Genomic DNA, 20447 nt, shown 5'->3' with positions numbered 1-20447 from the left:
GCCAGAAAGGTGCGCAGTGAGAAGGGTCACTAGCTGCACAAAATTTACCAACACTACTACGACTACTATTACTAGGCTACAATTAAGACCTGTTGAACCTATTTTAAGTTTACAAAGAACATGTCGGTTGTGAACATTTTTTAATTTGTGCAGAATTGACTATGCTGCCCTACCCTAGTCTATAGGAGTATTGCCACTGAAACATGTGTGTTAAATAGCAGAGTATATATAACTGGAAGGTTCCCCATTCCTCTCTATTGTGCAGTGAAAAGAACCTTTTCTTTCTTTTTTGTTGTGTTTAGTACAATAATATGCACTAAACGCAGCTAAAAAGAGAACATTAAAGTCGCTTCATCAGTTTACAACTTGTAAGTTGGGTGACTAATACGGGTAATATTCTTTGTATAGGGCCCCTTTCACACAGGTGCCCTCCGTTTCCCCCTCATTGGGGGATCCATAGATTTATCCACTACTTAGATCAGAACGAAAACAGATTTGATATCCATGTCCATTCTATTTTTAAAAAAGGCCCATGTATCCACCATGGCCATGGCCATGGTGGTCAGATGTAAACAGATGTGCATAAGCATATATCCACCCATATAAATTCAGGTCCGGAAAAGTGGATCTGCATGCAAACTTATATACAGTTCAGTCCAATGAACCTAAACAGACTGGGATGTAAATTGAAGTAAATAAATGCACATCCTCTTACATAGAGATTCATCACAGTCCCTTTTTGTACCATCAAATCACTGGTCTAAAATGGACTGACAGAAGGTCCACGTGAAAGGGGCCTAATACAGAATCCCCCTGTACTCCGTCTTGCATACTAATCAAGGGGACCTGCTAAATCTGGTTCTGCTTTATTAAATGTAACAATTAAGCTTACATCGTACAGCATTGTTGACCATATTTTGAAATATAACATTGCTTCAGGAACATACAAATGTTTGATCTCCTGACTCACCATTCAATATACAGGTTCCCCTCTGATGCAATGGCTTGTGAAAAGTCTTATTACATATAATACACATTAGTTCTCTCCCTGTGACCGCTATGGTTTTATATTTGTGTCGAACATTCTACATAAAATTATTTTGCAAAAGAACATCGTCTGATTTTGATGTCTTCTTTCAGGGTACTTTGTGAAAACACAACTCTGAAAGAGAGCCTGGAGTTGCGGACCAATGAAATAAAAGCTCTAAAAGCTGGAAATACAAGTAAGACTCTTGGATTTGCATTAGACAAAACAAATGTTTTGTGATTGCTCTCTCTTTACTAGGTGCTTGGTTTGCCTGATCAGTAATTGAAGTTCCAAATTATTTTGGAATTAGTCGCCTAATGCACTTTAAAATTACATTACCACAATAATACACTATCGCCTTCATTATCCTTTATATTTTCTTGTTCATTGTGTCCTTTTAATGAAAATGCAATCACTAATGGGAATAATTGCTTAAAGTGCCGTTAAGGGCTTCGTTCACACAGGTAAGTTTGGGTACATGCACCCACACATATGAAACTGAGGCTACATACATTTCATACAGAGGGCCCAGCAAGCGCGCCTGTTATTGCAGTAAATTTGGTTGGGCCAGCTTGACTGAATCAAACTATTTAAAGGGACATTACTAAAGCACAGGAAGAATTTCCCCGTTAATGACCAGGCCATTTTTTGTGGCACTTTAACCGTCAATTGCGCAGTCATGCGACGCTGTACCCAAACAAAATTGACGTCCTTTTTTCCCCACGAATAGAGCTTTCTTTTGGGGGTATACTTTGCATTTTTTTTTTTTTTTTTGCGCTATAAACAAAAAAGAGCGACAATTTTGTTTAGGCCAATATATATATTCTTTTACATATTATTGGTAAAATTAAGTATGTTGATAGGTTTGCGCAAAAGTTATAGTGTCTACAAAACAGGGAATAGATTTGTGGCATTTTTTGTAATTTTTTTTTATTATTATTATTTTTTTTTTTTACTAGTAATGGTGTTTCATTTTTTTTTAGCGGCACTGTGACATTGCGGTAGACCAGACACTTTTGAAAATTTTTTGGGATCATTGACATGTATTCAGCGATCAGTGCTATAAAAATGCACTGATTATTGCGTGAATGTCACTGGTAGGCAAGAGGTTAACGCTAGGGGGCGATCAAGAGGTTAAATGTGTTCCCTGCTACCTGTTTCTAAGTGTATGGGGATGTGACTTACTAGAGGAGGAGCCAGATCGCTGTTCCTACTTAGTAGGAACAAACAATCTGTTTCTTCTCTCCTGACAGAATGGGGATTTGTGTGTTTATACACACACACACACACACACGCATCCCCGTTCTGGCTCTCGTGCCCGTCAGACATTGCGGCCGCCGGCCACACGCAACGTGTCGGCAGCGGGCACGCGTGCCTGCTAGAGCTGTTTAAAGGGCTGACGTACAGCTTCGGGGATTTGCGGGAATGTGCCGACCTGCCTCAGTATAATGATGGCGGCTGGTCGGCAAGTGGTTATACATGGAGTTTTGACTCTAGGAAGATAAGTCACAGGGTGTGAAAAGTAAAGCAAAAAAGCAAAAAAAGTTCATTTTTGACCTTGCCAACAAGGGATATTTTTAGTGCAAGTTCTAGAATTAAAGCTGATACCTTATGGGCATAGGCAGTAGCCCTATAACGAAACCCCACAGTTTTAAAGAACATGCAGGGCTCATACTTGTTGCAGATGTACATTTATGATGGTGTTCAGTAATCTAGTGCTCATGGGGGATAAGGGTCCAGAGCCAGCCAAGAGTATCCAAGTGCCTGCTACAGTGTGTTGGGATGGGGCCAGTGGGGGGAGGGTCTTGCGGAGGTAGTGCCTGAGCGTTGAGCATGTAGTGTGATGTCACAGGGCAAGTGACCTGAGAGGAGTGGCCGAAACTTCATGCTTGGGTCTGTTGGATGGGAGCAAGGCAGGCGGGGAGCAGGACTGTCAGTGCTGTTTGGAGTAGAGTGGACTGAAGAGACCAACTGGCATGGAGAGAGACTGTCACTGTGACTAAAGAACAAGCATGCTGTGCCAGTGTGTTGTCATCATCTGTGCTGCACACTACTGTCAGTGTCACAGCGAGAGTCAATTTAATGCGTGTGTGCTTGACCATTCTAATTTGCTCTCCTGAGCCCTGTCCCTGAGCTACTTACTGTATCGAAAATAAAATAAGAGATGTTTTTTGCCTAAAGTGGAAGTTCCGCTCATGTGATCCCTCCCCCCCTCCGGTGCCACAATAATCCAGGTATCTGCATCCACTTCCGGGACAGACCGCCGCAGATGCCCCGCCCCCCCCGTTGTGTTCTGGGAAACACACAATTCCCAGGACACAGCGGGGACCAGCAGAGACACGCAGCGCGACTCGCGCATGCGCAGTAGGGAACCGGGCAGTGAAGCCGCAACGCTTCACTTCCCGATTCCCTGACAGAGGATGGCGGCGGGGACAGCAGAGAGATGAGCGATCGCTCGTCATCTGCCACCGACATCGCTGGACCCTGGGACAGGTAAGTGTGAATTTATTAAGTCAGCAGCTGCAATATTTGTAGCTGCTGGCTTTTAAATTTTTTTTTTTTTTAAACGTGCAGAACCGCTTTAATATCGACCTTAAATCACATGCTAATTGCATATTGTACTTGTTTGTAGCCTACATCCTGAGATTTGCACTTAAAACTGTAATTTTGAAAAGCCAGTAAAAACTTGATACTTGTGCCAGTAAATTTTGGGTGTCGTGTCAGTAAATTTCAATATGGTCGGTTGGAAACACTGGACAGATAGAGCACCTTGTTGTTCTGAGCTCATTCTGGTAGTTGTATGTTTAAATTGATCCCAAAAATGACATCTGAATTTGATGGAGTGTATCATTTTGGCAGCTAGCGTGGAAAAGACCTCTCTCCTGATGGTTGATCTATGGTCCACCATCGATTTTATGGCACTCTCTTTGTGATGGATGAACATTTTGTGTTGCTAAACAGTTCTTTTTAGTTGGCTAATAGATGTTGACCTTACATTGTAGTTAGTGTATTTCAGGGCTGGTCTACTCTAAAAGCCTTCTCCTTCCCTATTGTGCAGCATCTTCTGGTGGCTAGTAACCATAGGCATGGACCTAATAAACACGATATAACGGTGAATTGCAGTTTTCCCTTCTGGACATTTTGCCCATGCTGACCTTGTTAATGTATTTTCCATATCTTTGTCTTGTATTGCATTTACACCTGTTGTCTCCCCTCTCCAGTTATAAATCAGCAGTGTCAGGAGCTGCTTTCAATGCTCGATGTGAAAGAGCAGAAAATGTTCCAGGACAATGTCTCCCTTGATAAAAGTGGTCTGGCAGAGGTAACTGCACTTGAAGTAAGTCTTCCGTTATGAATATATTTTTTTAACTAACTTGTCAGTCTTATGCCCTGTACACACGGTCGGACTTTCAACAAAATCCGATCGTTTAAATTCCGATCGTGTGTAGACAATTCCGACGGACAAAGTGCCACGCATGCTCAGAATAAATTACAAGACGAAAGCTCTTGGCTACTTGGCCTGTCTATAGTCCCATCGTATGTGTTTTTACGTCATTGTGTTCAGAACGATCGGATTCTCCGACAAATTTGTGCGATCGTGTGTATGCTAGACAAGTTTGGGCCAAAATCCGTCGGAAAAAGTCAGATGGATTTTGTCGTTGGAAAGTCCGACCGTGTGTACGGGGCATTGGTCATGATCACAGCATTGACACAACTTTCCCATGCATATGTGAATTATTTATTTTTGCAAACAAAGGGAAATTTGATCAAAGTAGGTACAGAGTTAATCCGGCTGATTTTCGGTAATAAATGTTAAAGTGGAGTTTCAGCCAAGACTTTTTTTTAGTTTTTGATAGAATGATGAAGGGTTAGAAATGCTTGTCAGATTTTTATTTCGGTTTATGCTTCTATTAGGGAAATTTCACCACACTTCCTGTCAGGAAACACAACAGGAAGTGAGATAAAAGCTCCCAAAATGCTCCCAAATGCATTTTTTTTGTGCTTACCAAAAAAATGTTTCTAAACTCAACTGCCTAGAAACTACTATAAGGCCGCGTACACACGCGGGGACTGTTCGCTCAACTTTGTCCGCTGAACAGTGTTTCGGCGGACAGTGCGCTCGTGTGTGGGCTTCAGCGGACAGTTTCAGCGGACAGTCTGACGAACAAAGTTTTTCGGAAATTCCGAAAAACTGTCCGCTGAAACTTGGTTTGAGCGGACAGTCCGCCCGTGTGTAGGCTTGTTCGTCAAACTAAGTCTCGCGCATGCTCAGAAAGAATTTACACGCCGAAGGTTGCATTGCAGTGTATAGGACGTCGTTTTCTAGTCCCGTCGTACGTGCCGTTCACGTCATCGCGCACGGTTTCAGCGGACTGTTCGTTCGTCGTGTGTGGGCAAGTCCGTCCATGCTAATTTTGAGCGGACTGTCCGCTGAAACTGTTTGACGAACAAAGTTGAGCGAACAGTCCCCGCGTGTGTACGCGGCCTAAGGCTCCATGTACACTTCTGCTGCTAAACTGACATTCAGAGGCAGTTGGATGCTTTTTTCAACTGCCCCTGAAGTCATCCAATGTTATTTTATGTGTACATGTACACAGGTTAGTTTAATGATGATTTTAGGCAGTTGCGTTTTATATGCTTTTCTTTGAAGGCACAAAGAATGAGTTCAAACGCCAAAGTTTCCGCCGTTTCAGACGCCAATCGCTAAACGTGAAAAAAAAAATGGCTGTAAACGAAACGCGGCTAAGCTTAAGTTTCTGTGTTTAGCCGCATTTCATTTACAGCTGTTTTTCATTTTTGCCTATTTCGATAAAAATTAAAAACATTTTTTTTTCAAAACGCAGCTAAATGCAGCATGTAAACGCGGCAAAACGGACGTTTTAAATGTGGGTTACTATCTGTCAAGTTACATCATTCAGGAGAGGTTGTAAAAAGGTCTGGTATACATTAAGCCTTAAAGCGGAGGTCCACTCTAAAGTGGACCTTCCGCTCATTGGAATCCTCCCCCCCTCCGGCGCCACAATTGGCACCTTTCAGGGGGGAGGGGGGTGCAGGTACCTGTACAGTACAGGTACCTGCACCCACTTCCGGCGTAGATTCTGCAGAAGGTACGCCCCTTTCCGCAGAATCTACGCCCCTTTCCGAAGCTCCCCCGCTGCCTGCTGGGAAACACACGGATCCCAGAGACAGCGGGGACCATCCTTATTGCGCAGCGCGACTCGCGCATGCGCAGTAGGGAACCGGGAAATGAAGCCAAAAGGCTCCACTTCCCGATTCCCATACCCAAAATGGCGGCGGCAGCACCCGAGAGACGATTGAGAGATCGGCTTCGGGTGCCGACATCGCGGGCGCGCTGGGCGGGTAAGTGTCATTATTTTAAAAGTCAGCAGCTGCGGTATTTGTAGCTGCTGGCTTTTAAAAAAAAAAAACGGCGGAACTCCCGGCGGACTCCCGCTTTAAGGACCCTGCGTTCATGTACTGATAATATAACATAGAGGAGAGTTCAGGAAATAACTCTTTCTTGACCCATGAGTAAAGGTATCGCCTGGAATTCCTCTTTAACTGCAACATTTTTTTCCCGGTGAACTTGTACCTTTTTTTTTTTTTATGCCCATTTAAAGGCTCTGAAACTGTATGCATGCTTTAATATTTACCACATGTATCATGTGTTCAGCAATGATTTTTCACTTCTTATCTAATACATAGCCCGCAAAGCAAGGGGTCATTCACATCAAAAGCTGCTACATGACTGAACCTGTCTCAGCCTTTCATTTAAAGTGTATCTAAACCCAAGATCAAAAACATAATACTGTCTATTGAAGCTTACCCATCCTTAGGGATGTTTTTATTTATTTATTTATTTTTTTGTCAAGTTTTTTTTCTCTTTCATTTCACCTTGTGATTCCTGCTAGTAACACACTTCATGTTCTAGAATGATAATGCTCACATACTGTACCAGATCTATGGAGGAGCATTGTCAGCCTAGGATAGAAAGTGTTAATTACAGAGCTCCTTCCCTCTTCTCATCCACATGTAGCAGTACCCCTGTAGGGGCTGCTAAGTTATGTGGCCCACCTGTCACCCTGCCCAGCCCGGCATTCATCTCTCAGACACTCCAAAACAGAAAACAGTCCATGTGCTTGTTTTTATGTTTTATTGAAGGGATTAAACTTTGATAGGGTATAGGAAGTATGGGACGCCCAGTGAATTTAGAATACATAATTGGGACGACTTATATACACCCTGGTACATACTGGTCTCTCTTCCTCCAGCACAACTCTTACTGCAGACTATTAATCCTAAATTCCTCCAGCACAACTCTTACTGCAGACTATTAATCCTAAATTCCTCCAGCACAACTCTTACTTGAGCTTCCAGGCACAGCTAGCACTCCATGGTTAGGCCTGACACTGGCTCAGCCAGGCCTTAGCAGCTGCCTTTTGCAGGCAGGGACCTTGGGCCCCTTTAGTGTAGCAATGAAAAGTTCTTGGTGCTATCTGCCCTAACTTCGATTACTAAGCCCAGTAACCCATCTTCAGGCCCTGACAGCCCTCCTGGCTGCAGCTGCCCCTCTTCACTGCCCATGACACCACAGTCCATACTGCTGGCTCTGCATCCATCCCAGACTGCATGCTCCCAGTCCTCTCAGGCGTGCCTCCCCAGTTCTCTTGACTGTGCATGTCACTCACCAGCCCTTTTCTGGCTGCGACCAGTTGTTCCCATCTCTGGAGACTTGCCCGGCAATGCTGTCTCCTGCTGTCCTCTTTTACTCCTCCTGTGCCTCCTGCCCAGAACCTTCACACTTTCTTAAAGGGCTCTGTCTGCACCCGAGCCCACAGCAAGCTGGTCAATGTGTCGGGTGTGTGATGAGAGTAGGGAGCCACTGCAATCTTGTGCCAGAGACCGGGGAAAGCCGGGGAGGGATCATACAGATGAGGTAACACCCTGGTCATGAGGTGGTGGCCGGAAATCGAAAGTCCTCGGGAAACCATCATGAAGCGCAGGCAGGAGGGTTTCCGTAATTCCGTTTCGCGTGCATGCGCTTTTTCAATGTTACGGGAACAGGCATTCCTATCGTTTAAATACCTGGGAAAGGCCTGGAAAAGGGGGCAGAGCAGAGGACGGAATTTATGCCGTTAACTCCTCAATGGTCAAGGCGGTATTATACATATAATTAAAGAGGAAGTAAACCCTGATGGGTTTACTTCCTCTTTTTTTCCCTGCAAAGGTAAAGCATAATGGACTACTATGCATCGCATAGTAGCTCATTATGTGTCACTTACCTGACACAGGAGCCAGCGAAGTCGCCGCTGATCCCTGTAGTCCGCCGCGTCCATCTTGCTGGTGGCGTCTCGCAGCTCCGACCAATGACAGCGGCGAAGCCGCGATGACGTCACTCCCGCGCATGCGCACGGGAGTCGCGCCTCGCAGCTCCGCCGCTGTCATACGGCGAGGCCGCGATGACGTCACTCCCGCGCATGCGCACGGGAGTCGACAAATTTGGCAAATCCATTCTTGGACTTGCCGCATTTAGTGCGCATGCGCGCCGCTGTCTACGGCGCATGCGCCGTAGACAGCGGTGCCCATTTTCGGGCAAATATCTCCTAAACCATATAGGTTTAGGAGATATTACTTGGACCTACAGGTAAGCCTTAATCTAGGCTTACCTGTAGGTCAAAGTTGTTTGGAAGGGTTTACTTCCATTTTAAGGAAGCAGTTAAAGAGTCTGTAAACTTATTATAATGCAATTAAATTTCTCATAATTGACTCAAACCACATTAAAAACCAAATGGCCAAAATTAATAATAAAATTTAAAATAATAATGCACACAGAAAAACAACCAAAGAACAATCATGGTAAACCATAAAGGTTAAAAAAATATCTACTGGTAATATATTAAAAAAACTGGTGTCTCAATAGGTAATTTAAGTTCTATGCATTAAGATAAAAAGCCTTCTGTATGCAGCAGCCCCCCCCCCAGTCCCCCTAACACTTACCTGCGGTCCCTCTCTGTACAGCGATGTCCACGAATGTCTCAGCCGCCTGAGATTCTCCTTCCTGATTGGCTGAGACACAGCAGTAGCGCTATTGGCTCCCGCTGCTGTCAATCAGGAGTGAGAGGGGTCGGGGCCGTAGTGGAACTCTGTGTCTGGACACAGGGAGCTGTGACTCAGCTCGGGTCCCCCATAGCAAGCTGCTTGCTGTGGGGGCACTGAACAGGAGGGAGGGGCCAAGAGCACAGAAGAGCGACCTGAGAAGAGGAGCATCCAGGCTGCTCTGTGCAAAGCCACTACACAGGGCAGGTAAGTATGACATATTTGTTATTTTTATAGGAACAAAAACAAAGCTTTACAATCACTTTAAAGCCTAAGTGTAGCTACAATGAAAAAAGTACAAGGGACATAACTGACAGTCAGTAGGACGTGTCTCTTGTGCCAGTGTCTCTTCCTTCAGTTTAAATCCTCTGTCTGTACCCCCTCCCACCCCCATTAATACAATGGCCTGCTACAGGCTCTCGTCAAAAGAACCCGACTATGCCCTCACTTTTCACCCAGCTGCCATTCATAGAAGTTGTACTACAGCTTCAATGATTGAAAGAGGATCTATGAATGGAGGAAATGGAGGCATCAATAATCTGCCTGTCTTCCATTCAGAGATCTTCTTTTCATATGTCTCTACTCCAAGGTGGTATTTTCATATGCAATAAAAATGTTGTCTTATTTGCTATAGCAGACATGTTAGAGAATAGAGAATCTACTTTGATATTTGTGAAATGCATTGTACATATGTTTTGTATTAATGTAAATTGACATACCTTGTAGCTTGCTGTGCTTGGTGCTTGTGCATGTGCTACTGGAGGAGAGCCCTGCTCATGTGCAAAGATGTCAGCAGCAACACGTAAACAGCTGCTTCAGCTCCGACAGGAGGTAAGTCTTACATTTGGCCTATCGCTGTGTATTATTCTATAGTGTGTGTGATTTGTTTAGGATAGACTTTCTTGCCAGCCATGTATTTCTCAAAATGGGTACAATGCCTTCTAAATGCACCTCCATTCATATGTTATGAACTCCATCAAGAAAAAAAAAAAACATTTGACCAGCCCCGCTAGACTTCAGAAGGCATTATGTTCCTATGGACAAATTTGTTTGTTCATATTTTTGGAACTACATATGCGTCTTAGTCATAGGTAACTACATTATTACTTTGTGCCTAAGTAAAAAACAAAGATCTTGGATGGCCGCACTCCAACAGATCCACTTTATTGATATGATAAAATTCGAAACAGGCAGAATCGCATGTAGTGGGGGAATAAGTGCAAGGTTGACATGTTTCGTGACATGTACGTTACGTTTGCATTGGTTGTCTGAAGATTCTGGATCTTTTAGATTGTAAGCTCTAATGAGAAGGGCTCTCTGATTCCTCCTGTATTGAATTGTATTGTAACTCTACTGTCTGCCCTCATATTGTAAAGAGCTGTGCAAACTGTTGGCACTATATAAATCCTGTATACAGTAATAATAATCTTCAGAGATCTGGTTTGCATCTAATCAACTCTGCTGGTAAATCACAAGCATGTAAATCAGAGCGTCTCTCTGGTTTTCATTCTACACCTACCCATGGCTCATCCATTAATTGTTTCCATGTCATCTGTTGAGTTTTGTACATATTCCACTTTACCCTCTAATAGATTCTCCTATAGGGAGTCCTGAATCCAGCAGGTGATCTTGAGAGTTCAGTTAAAAAGTTGAACGTGGCATGTTACAGCATTGTTGGTAGTGGTACAGGCACATGCTCTCTCCACTGGGGTCCCATAGGACTGTTAAAAGATCCGCGCTATAGCCGAATGACAGCTACAGCGCGGTCCTGCTTTGCCGGGACTACGTCTATTGACGTCGTCCCGTGCACAAGCGGCCTGCGGGCGCGCGCGGCGCGCTCTGTGGTCAGCGAGTCTATGAGACTCGCCTGATCACGGATCGAAGCAAGGGGTCGATCATAACCCCTTACCACGTGATCAGCTGTCAGCCAATGACAGCTGATCATGTGATCACAACAGAGCCGGTAAACGGCTATTTTCCTCCTCGCGCTGACAGCGCGAGGAGAAAAAAAAAAGCCGATCACCGGCGGCCGTGAGAGGGACTTCAGTCCCAATCACGGCCAAGTCATCAGTGCCCACCTGCCCCCTGCCAGAGCAACATACATATAGTAAAAGTGCCACCCATCAGTACCACCCCTTAGTGCCCATAGTGCCACCCATCAGTGCCCACAATCTGCCTCAACAACAGTGCTGCACCTCATATACCACATATCCGTGCCCATCAGTGTCATCTACCAGTGCCCAGCAGTGCCACCTATCAGTGCCCATCAGTCCCATCTATCAGTGGTACCTATCCGTGCCATCTTATCTGTGCCCATCTTTGCCGCCTTATCTGTGCCTATCGGTGCCACCTTAACCGTGCCCACCAGTGCAGCCTATCAGTGCCCACCAGTGCCGCCTCATCAGAGCATTTCAATGAAGGAGAAAAATGACCTGTTTGCAAAATTTTGTAACAAACTATTAAACAGGATTTTTAATTTTTTTTGTTTGTTTTAGCAAAAAATAAAACTCCGAGCTGTAATTAAATACCACCAAAAGAAAGCTCTATTTGTGGGAAAAAAAATGATAAAAATTTCATTTGGGTACAGTGTTGTATGACCACGCAATTGTCATTCAAAATGCATCAGCGCTGAAAGCTAAAAATTGGTCTGGGCAGGAGGGGGGTTTAAGTGCCCAGTAAGCAAGTGGTAAAGACTCTGTTAATGCCCCTGGGTGTATCTCATGGAGGGGCTTGCAGTGACAACCAGTTAACATTACCAAATCATGAAAATCAAAAGTGTGGCTGGACAGATAACAGGTCAAGGAAAGCAGCAGATGGAGATGGGGTCAGATAAGCAAGGGGTTGAGAAAATCCAAAGTGCCAGTCAAAGTCATATTCCAGGAAGCAAACACAGCATACAGGAAGAGACAGACCTGTTGATCTGGCACGGAGTTTGGAATCCTCTATATACCGTATTTATCGGCGTATAACATGCATTTTTTTCCCCTTAAAATCAGGGAAAAATCGTGGGTGCGTGTTATACGCCGATCCTCCATGATTTTGGAGCCTCTGGGCGTCTTTCAGCCCCCTTCGACCCTTCTCGGGGCTCTCGGCCGCCTTCGGCCCTTCTTGACGGCCGAAAGCCGCTCTTCCCTCCTAAACTTGGGGTGTGTGTTATATACGCTGCCGCGTGTTATACACCGATAAATGCGGTAGGTGTTTGACAAGGGTCAGGTATAGAGGTTACATAAAGACAACATTATAGATCCTGGAACAGTTGCATATGGTGATTGAGAGCAATTCCAGCAAGTTGATCTGTTAGACACTTTAGCCATTCACTATCTGCGACCCAAGTACAGCTGCTTATGGATCGTTACACCGTTTCAGTCATTTCTATGTTGTTAATTATAGCACTGAGACTCCATGCCAGCATATTATATTTGTCAAAAATGTGGGTGATGTAAGAGTTTCTTATAAAATGCATAATATGTTTGTTGCATCTGAACTGAAAACTCTGGTTTTGCAGTATGAAATGGAGAAGAAGAGTAAAGAAGAAGCTTATGTAATGGCCGATGCATTCCGCATTGCGTTTGAGCAACAGTTGAAGCGCAGGAATAATGAGAATCTACCTCTGAGTGACATAGAGAAGCTCTTTAAGAAAGGGAGTAAGAGAATAAACACCTGCAAACATCTTAAAGAGAATGGTAATGCCAGGCTTGTGCAGGATACTGTTTATTTGATATTCTATGTGTAGCCTTTCTTTCATTGGGATAGATGTAGAATATGTGCATTGTTACCATTTATGGTTAAAGTGACAGTACCTCTTTAAAAAAAGTGACAGTATCTGCTTATAGCCAACCTCCAAATATAATATACTTATCAATCCACACACCATCGCTGCCTCTCCACTGCAGAAGTCTATTCTGGGTAAGCTGCGGTGTCGGCATATAAGTAGAGGCGCTCTTTGACGGTGTCTCTTTAAAATACAGTTGTGTTAATTATCCTTGTAAAATGGTAACAGTATACAAATGTCAATTAGAATTAGTATGTACTTAAGAGAAAATAGTAGACTCTTAACCAATTTTCTTAAATGAGCTGGCAGCCACAACATACTACAAAAGTGTAACCCATTTCACCATAGACCCTAATAGAAAAGCCATTTACTTGCAAGTCTGCAACTAGATGGCTTCTGTGGTGAAGCCTATGGAGAAATGGCTATGTATACTCCTCCTTAATGGGTAACTCCACTTAATAGAAAAATATTAGCAAATGGCAATAATGGATACACAAGCCATTGTTGTAATGTTACTAAAAGTTTTTCTTCCATTTTAATCTGCAGTGCTGTAATTTTCTGTAAAATACAGTGCAATATGGTAACTTGGAAGCATTTAATACACTGTTGTGTACAGAACAACTCCAAAAATGTAATTTCCTGCTTGTGTGATTGTCTCACTGATTTTTCCAGAAATCAGATTTTAGGCATCCTGTGCAATAGAAATTAAATGTTTGATGAGATCTTCCCTAAGGGTTATTATTTTCTAAGGCCTTGTTCACACAGGCTTACTATATGCCCATTTGAGGGCCATGTCTGCCCACACAGAAAGAATGAAAGCGCTATACCAAACTAGCGTAGGCTGCAGCAGGGTCTGGGCAGGGCAATTGTTTGTTCATTAATGGAGATTGTGTTTATATGGCATAGGGAAGTTGACTTGTCCACAACCTCACTAATAGTTGACTTATCCTTTAAAAAGCTCTTTCTCATTGATCTGTCACTAAACTTGGAATCCTGACAGTATAATCTTATCAGACTTCACTGAGGTCTCAAATTAAAATTCAAATGCTCATATCTTCTGCATGTTTTCAACTACTAATACGCTGAGATGGGTAAAAGATGGCTTCAGCACCTGTTTTCCACTTGTAGAGAACTGTACAGGCGCATTTTTTATGATTAAGCCCCGAAAAGGGCATAACGCATCTCTAGAGATCTTTACAGGTGGAGAACAGGAGCTGAAGCCATCTTTTTGGTGTCTGTGTGCAGATGGCCACCATTTTGTTGAAGTCTACTGGAGCCTGACCAGCCCATTTTGTCTGTCTTGCACTAGTCTTTTCACATGTTGATCTGACTGACAGGGTTTGGAGGGGGGCATTTGAGTACTATTTTGATTTGTTTTGGGCTAAATATGGTAATACACTGAGATTTAACAAAATTAACATATGATGAAAGTGTTGTGTAAAGGTTCTGGTGTACCTTCAATAATTAAAGACCTCACCGAATGCTTGAAGCAGAAGCTACTAAGTACAAGAACACAGAAGGGATTGTTTTTAAAAATGTTTATGGGTTGAAAACTAGTCCTTTTTTAGTGAGCATTGGGGGATCTTCCCACTTTACAGGACATTATGATCCAGATTTCAGTTTAATTATTTCACATCATTTATGGATAGAAGAAGAATCCCCTTTCCTGGCTGCACATCCTGACCGGCTACTAAACTGAACTACACTGGTTGATGAAATCATTGAAGATCTTAGTGCCACAATAAGAAATAACTAAGTTGTCTCTGCTTATTACAGATGGAATCCCAAGAAGATCACCAAGGAATAAAAAAAAAATGCAAAACAAGGATTTACTATATATGACCTGAACTACTTTTACCATATTTTAGGTTTACTTGCATTTATCAGCATCTAAAGGCCTGTTGTTGTTGCCTGTGGGAAACCCATTTCCATTTCATTCTCTACCTCAATTGAAGCCCTATATATCAACTTGTTTTACACAGAATTGGAGTCATTTCCCACAGCCACCAATAAGATTCATACTTATTCTAACGCTGATTGATGGTGGAGAGCACACTGATTCATAAGGTTCTTTGAGAAGGACCATAGGTTATTATGGGGTACCATGATCAGGTCATTCATCATACACTTGGATAAAAATGGTCATGTATGTCCTACAGTGGCACTGGGTGGCTTCTGAATTTTTAACTGTATGCTTTCTTTCTTTTCTTTTAGGGCTTGTGCTGGAAAAAGATAAGGACATGAGCTTAGGAAAGAAATTAAAAAGCATGCTGATCTCTTCTATTGACAGTAAACATTTAGATACAGCAGATGACCCACAAGAGGTCCTCACAGTGTTAGTTGACCTGGTGAGTGGGCATTAAAACATATACCATTGTAAATTGGTTCTATATCAATCTGTAAAAGACATATCAGTAATACGTTCAATATAAGTACTTGGTTTAGCATAGGTTTGTTTAACAGACCCTATTTTTAGTTTAATACAGTACATCATTTAACAATGTATGTATAGGACTTTTTTCCTGTAGAGTATACACTGACGCAAAGTAAATATCCAGCATGAAAAAGTGCGTCAGGTTCTAGTTTTATCAGAAATCCCCAGTCTATCTTGTGAGGCCTCCTGCAGCTCCCCACGTTCTGTTGAGAGAGATATACAGGTACAGTGCCTTGAAAAAGTCTTCATACACCTTGAAATTTTCCACATTTTTTTCATGTTACAAAAAAAACGTAAATGTATTTTATTGGGATTTTATGTGATGGGCCAACACAAAGTGGCACAGTTGTAGTTGAAGTGAAAGGAAAATGATAAATGGTTTTTCAAATTTTTTACAAATAAATATGTGAAAAGTGTGGCATGCATTTGTGTGCAGCCCCCCTTTACTCTGAAACCCATAACTAACATTTAGTGGAACCAATTTTCTTCAGAAGTCACCTAATTAGTAAATAGAGTCCATCTGTGTGTAATTTAATCTCAGTATAAATACAGCTGTTCTGTGAAGCCCTCAGAGGTTTTTTTTATAGAACCTTCGTGAACAAACAGCATCATGAAGGCCAATGAACTCCCCAGACAGGTCAGGGATAAGGTTGTGCAGATGGTTAAAGCAGGGTTTGGTTATAAAAAAATATCCCAAGCTTTGAACATCTCACGGAGCACTGTTCAATCCATCAATCAAAAATGGAAAGAGTATGGCACAACTGCAAATCTACCAAAGCTGTCCACCTAAACTGACGGGTCGGCAAGGAGAGCATTAATCAGAGAAGCAGCCATGGTAACTCTGGAGGAGCTGCAGAGATCCACAGCTCAGGTGGGAGAATTTGTTCACAGGGCAGCTATTAGTCGTGCACTCCACAAATCTGGCCTTTATGGAAGAATGGCAAGAAGAAAGCCATTGTTGAAAGCAAGCCATAAGAAGTCCCGTTTGCGAGAAGCCATGTGGGGGACACAGCAAACATGTGGAAAAAGGTGCTCTGGTCAGATGAGACCAAAAGTTTACTTTTTGGCCCAAAAGCAAAACGCTATGTGTGGTGGAAAACTAACACTGCACATCACCCTGAACACATCATCCCAAACCATGAAATATGGTGGTGGCAGCATCGTGTTGTGGGGATGCTTTTCTTCAGAAGGGACAGTGAAGCTGATCGGAGTTGATGGGAAGATGGATGGAGCCAAATACTGTACAGGGCAATCTTAGAAGAAAATCTGTTAGAATCTGTAAAAGACTTGAGACTGGGGTGGAGGTTCACCTTCCAGCAGGACAACATCCCTAAACATACAGCCAGAGCTACCAATGGAATGGTTTAGATCAAAGCATATACATGTGATAGAATGGCCCAGTCAAAGTCCAGACCTAAATCTAATTGAGAATCTGTAGCAAGAAATTGCTGTTCACAGACACTCTCCATCCAATCTGACAGAGCTTGAGCTATTTTGCAAAGAAGAATGGGCAAACTTTTCACTCTTTAGATCTGCAAAGCTGGTAGAGACATCCCCAAAAAGACTTGCAGCTGTAATTGCAGTGAAAGGTGGTTCTACAAAGTAATGACTCAGGGAGGCTGAATACAAATGCACCCCACACCTTTCAGATATTTATTTGTAAAAAAAATGTGAAAACACTTTATCATTTTTCTTCCACTTCACAATCGTGCCACTTTGTGTTGGTTTATCACATAAAGTCCCAATAAAATACATTTACGTTTTTGGTTGTAACGTGACAAAATGTGAAAAATTTCAAGGGGGGGGGGTGAATACTTTTTCAAGGCACTGCAGCTACCATATTGGTGCTCATGTGCACTGTCATCTGCTGTTGTATGAATGCAACTGTCTCATGTGAATGTACAGGCTTCAGTCTGTCAGTGTAAAACAATGCAAGGAACAGTTAGGCACACATTTCCAGATATTTGCTATGTGTGTTTATATTGCACAAACCCACACATGATAGAAAGTGACACAGCTGTCCCGGTGTGGTTTTGTACAATACTAACAGCAGTTGTCTGGACAAGTGAACTAGTGTTGTGTGAACTAGGATTGGAATCTACGGCATCGGTGCTGCTTATACATTACTCGTTTGACTTTCTTGTCCTTCAATATGACAGTATTGTAAAATGAACAATAACAGGATGAGGGTCCTTCTGTGGTATGGAGGAATCGCCTGTGTTCCTGCATGTCTGCGGGCGGAAGCAGATGGAGGATTTAAAAGGAAAAGGGCCTGCTCTATTGTATAGCTCAAGACTCGAGTGAAACGAAGTTCCAGTTTTCAGGATTTTAGTGAAGATATATAAAAGCTCAAATCTAAATGGGCCAAGTGTTATACTGCCATTGGGCTGTTTCTTTGTTATAATCTGAGATATGTACAGAACAGTTTATTCGGTTTGTTTGTCATACTATTGGCCCATCACTCTCAAAGTGACAGCTTATTGTTTATGTCCCTAGAATGTATGCGTCACTGAAGTGGTAAAACTCAGCCTCTATAGCTCTAATGCAATTGGTGCTAGCCCAAAAAAATTTAAGTGGCCCTGTCCGATTTTTAAAACCTGAAAATAGCATCTTCCCACAAAGCAAACATTTTATACAGTATATTCCTTTAAATCCTGCTCACTTCACTGCATTGAAGAGGGATACTTGCTGAAAGATTTACATTTAACACTTCCAGGAATGTCTGATTTCCCCCCGCCTCCATCGTTTCCCACTGTGCTCTTCGGTTCCATCTACCGACTCCTATGGTTGTATAAGATACAGTAGTGACATAGGGCCTGGCAGAAGAACCACAGTGTAGTGGGAGGGAGGAACCATGCATCCAACACACTAAGAAGCTTCTCTCTTGATTGTAGAAGACTTCAGCTTACTGTGGAGTTCCACCCACAAATTAAACTTCCGCTGTCCAGATTCCGAGAGCAGATACCTGTCAAATCCGGGTATCTGCTCCTACTTCCAGGGAAAATCGCTGCACATTGCATAAATCGCTGCACAATGTCTGGAAAATCATCCCCCCCCCCTGCTGTCTTCTGGGAGACACACAGGTCCCAGAAGACAGAGGGGCCCAATCAGAATGTGCAATGTGACTCGTGCATGTGCAGTAGAGAACCAGGAGTGAAGCCGAAAATGTTCATTGCCTGGTTCCCTTACCAGGAATGGCAGCGGCATCACCCGATAGTCGATCTAAAGATTGGTTGGGGTGCCAACTTTGCGGGCATCCTGAACAGGCAAGTGTCCTAATATTAAAAAAGTCAGCAGCTGCAGTATTTGTAGCTTTTGGCTTTTATTTTTTTCTTCCGCCAGCAGAACTTTGCTTTAATTGGTATGTATAAACTGTTTGCTTTACAGAGAGATGTTAGTTTCAGGTTTCATAATTCTTGACGTGGTCCTTTTTTAAACATTTTTTAGAGCCCTAATTCCCTCATTATGAATTTAATTCTAAAGGAAAGTATGGGTGATGTTTCTCATCATATTCTAGCTATCATTTTTCTAGTGTGGATTAGGATGTGAAAGTTGACTTCCTATCACCTTTTAACTGTAGCACATAAGCCACATTTTGAACCTTATCTTTATTTTGATTGGGTTTGCAGCTCAACGATAAAGAAGAGGCTTTAGCTCATCAAAGGAAGGTGAGCTACATGCTTGCAAGGACTATAGAAGACAAAGTGGAGTCTTCAAGAAACCATAAAAGAAGTTCTTCTCGGAAAGAGACTGCTGCTATTGGTGACCATCAGAACTGCATCGACACAAAGCAGAATGTTGTTCCATGCCCCTGTGCAACCGATACCACCACAGACGAAAGTCAAAGCATAAAGCAAGATTCTCTTAGATCCCTGGAAACCTCTTTTTCTTTGCTGTTAAAGGATGTTTATCCTAGAAAAAAATACAAAGCTAGACACTCCCCAGATCAAGAAGCACAACCGAAGGAAGAAAAATCTCAAACATAATGCCTCTAAAACATGAATGTTGTGTTTATTATAGTGATTATTGATATTTAAGACTCATTAATATTTCTATCTTTGCCAAAATAGGGAAAGTCTGCTTAAAGCATACTGGGTAAACTTGGATAGCATTGCTTACCCACTGACTTACCCAAAGCCTCCAGTACCCATATAGAAGTGCAAACCCCCCTCCTCCATATACTGTAAGTTATATTCTTGTCTGAGATTTATGGCAAATGGTGCTGTTACTCTGGGTACCGATTTACATAAAACCTGTCAAGGCCCAGGGTAAGAGTAGGGAGGGTAGACCTGCAAATGTTGAGTTGCCAGCTGAGTCACTGCTATTGGGTATTCTTACCTGTCTAGGCCGTTAAGGGGCAGTGTAAAAAATGTTTTCAAGAATATTTTTAGTTTGTACCATAACCTTTGTTTTAATATACTTTTGCTGTTTTATCATCTTGTTTCGTTGGACAACTTTTACCAAAAAAGTAAGCTTATTATATATTTATGTAGATAAGCTCATTCGATAGCTGAAATTAGTTTGCTAATTCAAAACGGGCTTTGGTGTAGCAAGATGCTTACTGTAGGTGTAAGGTGTAGAAATATGGCCGTGCACATGCACAGTAGTCAGTCGAGTATTTTGTCAGGCAAATTCATCCGTGCACTGACATCAGCCACTCATCCACTGAAGGGTTGTATAACGTGTTGTGCCTGTGCAGTTAGCGCAGTTTGGAGCTTCAGCTGATTCCATGTCACAGGATGTGACACGGGTTGTACATTCTGTCAGGTTGCTCATTTTCTCCGAACACTGGCAAGCAGACATCTTGTTACACCCATCGGAATCTTGCTTTTCACACTTATTTTTAACAGTAAGCTCAGCTTAAATAGTTAAATACAGTATTTAAAAGTCCATCTGACTGTTTAGATGAGAAAGCAGCAGCAAGCCTGCTGATCTCACAGGTTTGCTAATATGACAGAACACCGCTGCTTTGAAAAATCCAACATCAAAACCAGTGGCGTAACTAGAACCTTCAGGGCCCCGATGCAGGAAACCTTGGAGGGCCCCCCCACCTCTGGACAGGGCTCTTTTCTCTGAGCCCGATGGTGGAACACCAGGGCCCAGTCCCAAGTGGGTGG

General features: G+C 42.8%; 1 protein-coding gene across 1 annotated transcript in view; it reads left to right on the top strand.

Moving 5' to 3' along the window:
• CCDC125 (coiled-coil domain containing 125) overlaps window positions 1–19763 on the top strand; it is a 70546-nt gene extending 50783 nt beyond the window's left edge. Inside the window, exons 7-12 of the mRNA XM_077462471.1 lie at window positions 1141–1223; window positions 4249–4364; window positions 9851–9955; window positions 12630–12807; window positions 15111–15244; window positions 18960–19763. Of these exons, the coding sequence (XP_077318597.1) occupies window positions 1141–1223; window positions 4249–4364; window positions 9851–9955; window positions 12630–12807; window positions 15111–15244; window positions 18960–19316 (973 nt within the window). The 3' untranslated portion in view covers window positions 19317–19763. The remainder of the gene's footprint in view (window positions 1–1140; window positions 1224–4248; window positions 4365–9850; window positions 9956–12629; window positions 12808–15110; window positions 15245–18959) is intronic.
• Window positions 19764–20447: the final 684 nt, after the last annotated feature.

Source organism: Lithobates pipiens, unplaced genomic scaffold (assembly GCF_037356315.1).
Source record: "Lithobates pipiens isolate NorthernLeopardFrog02 unplaced genomic scaffold, aLitPip1_a1.2 Scaffold_3, whole genome shotgun sequence".
In the NCBI taxonomy this organism is placed as follows: domain Eukaryota; kingdom Metazoa; phylum Chordata; class Amphibia; order Anura; family Ranidae; genus Lithobates; species Lithobates pipiens.
Note: the sequence above shows the minus strand (reverse complement) of the source record. Positions and strands in the feature narration are given on the sequence as shown.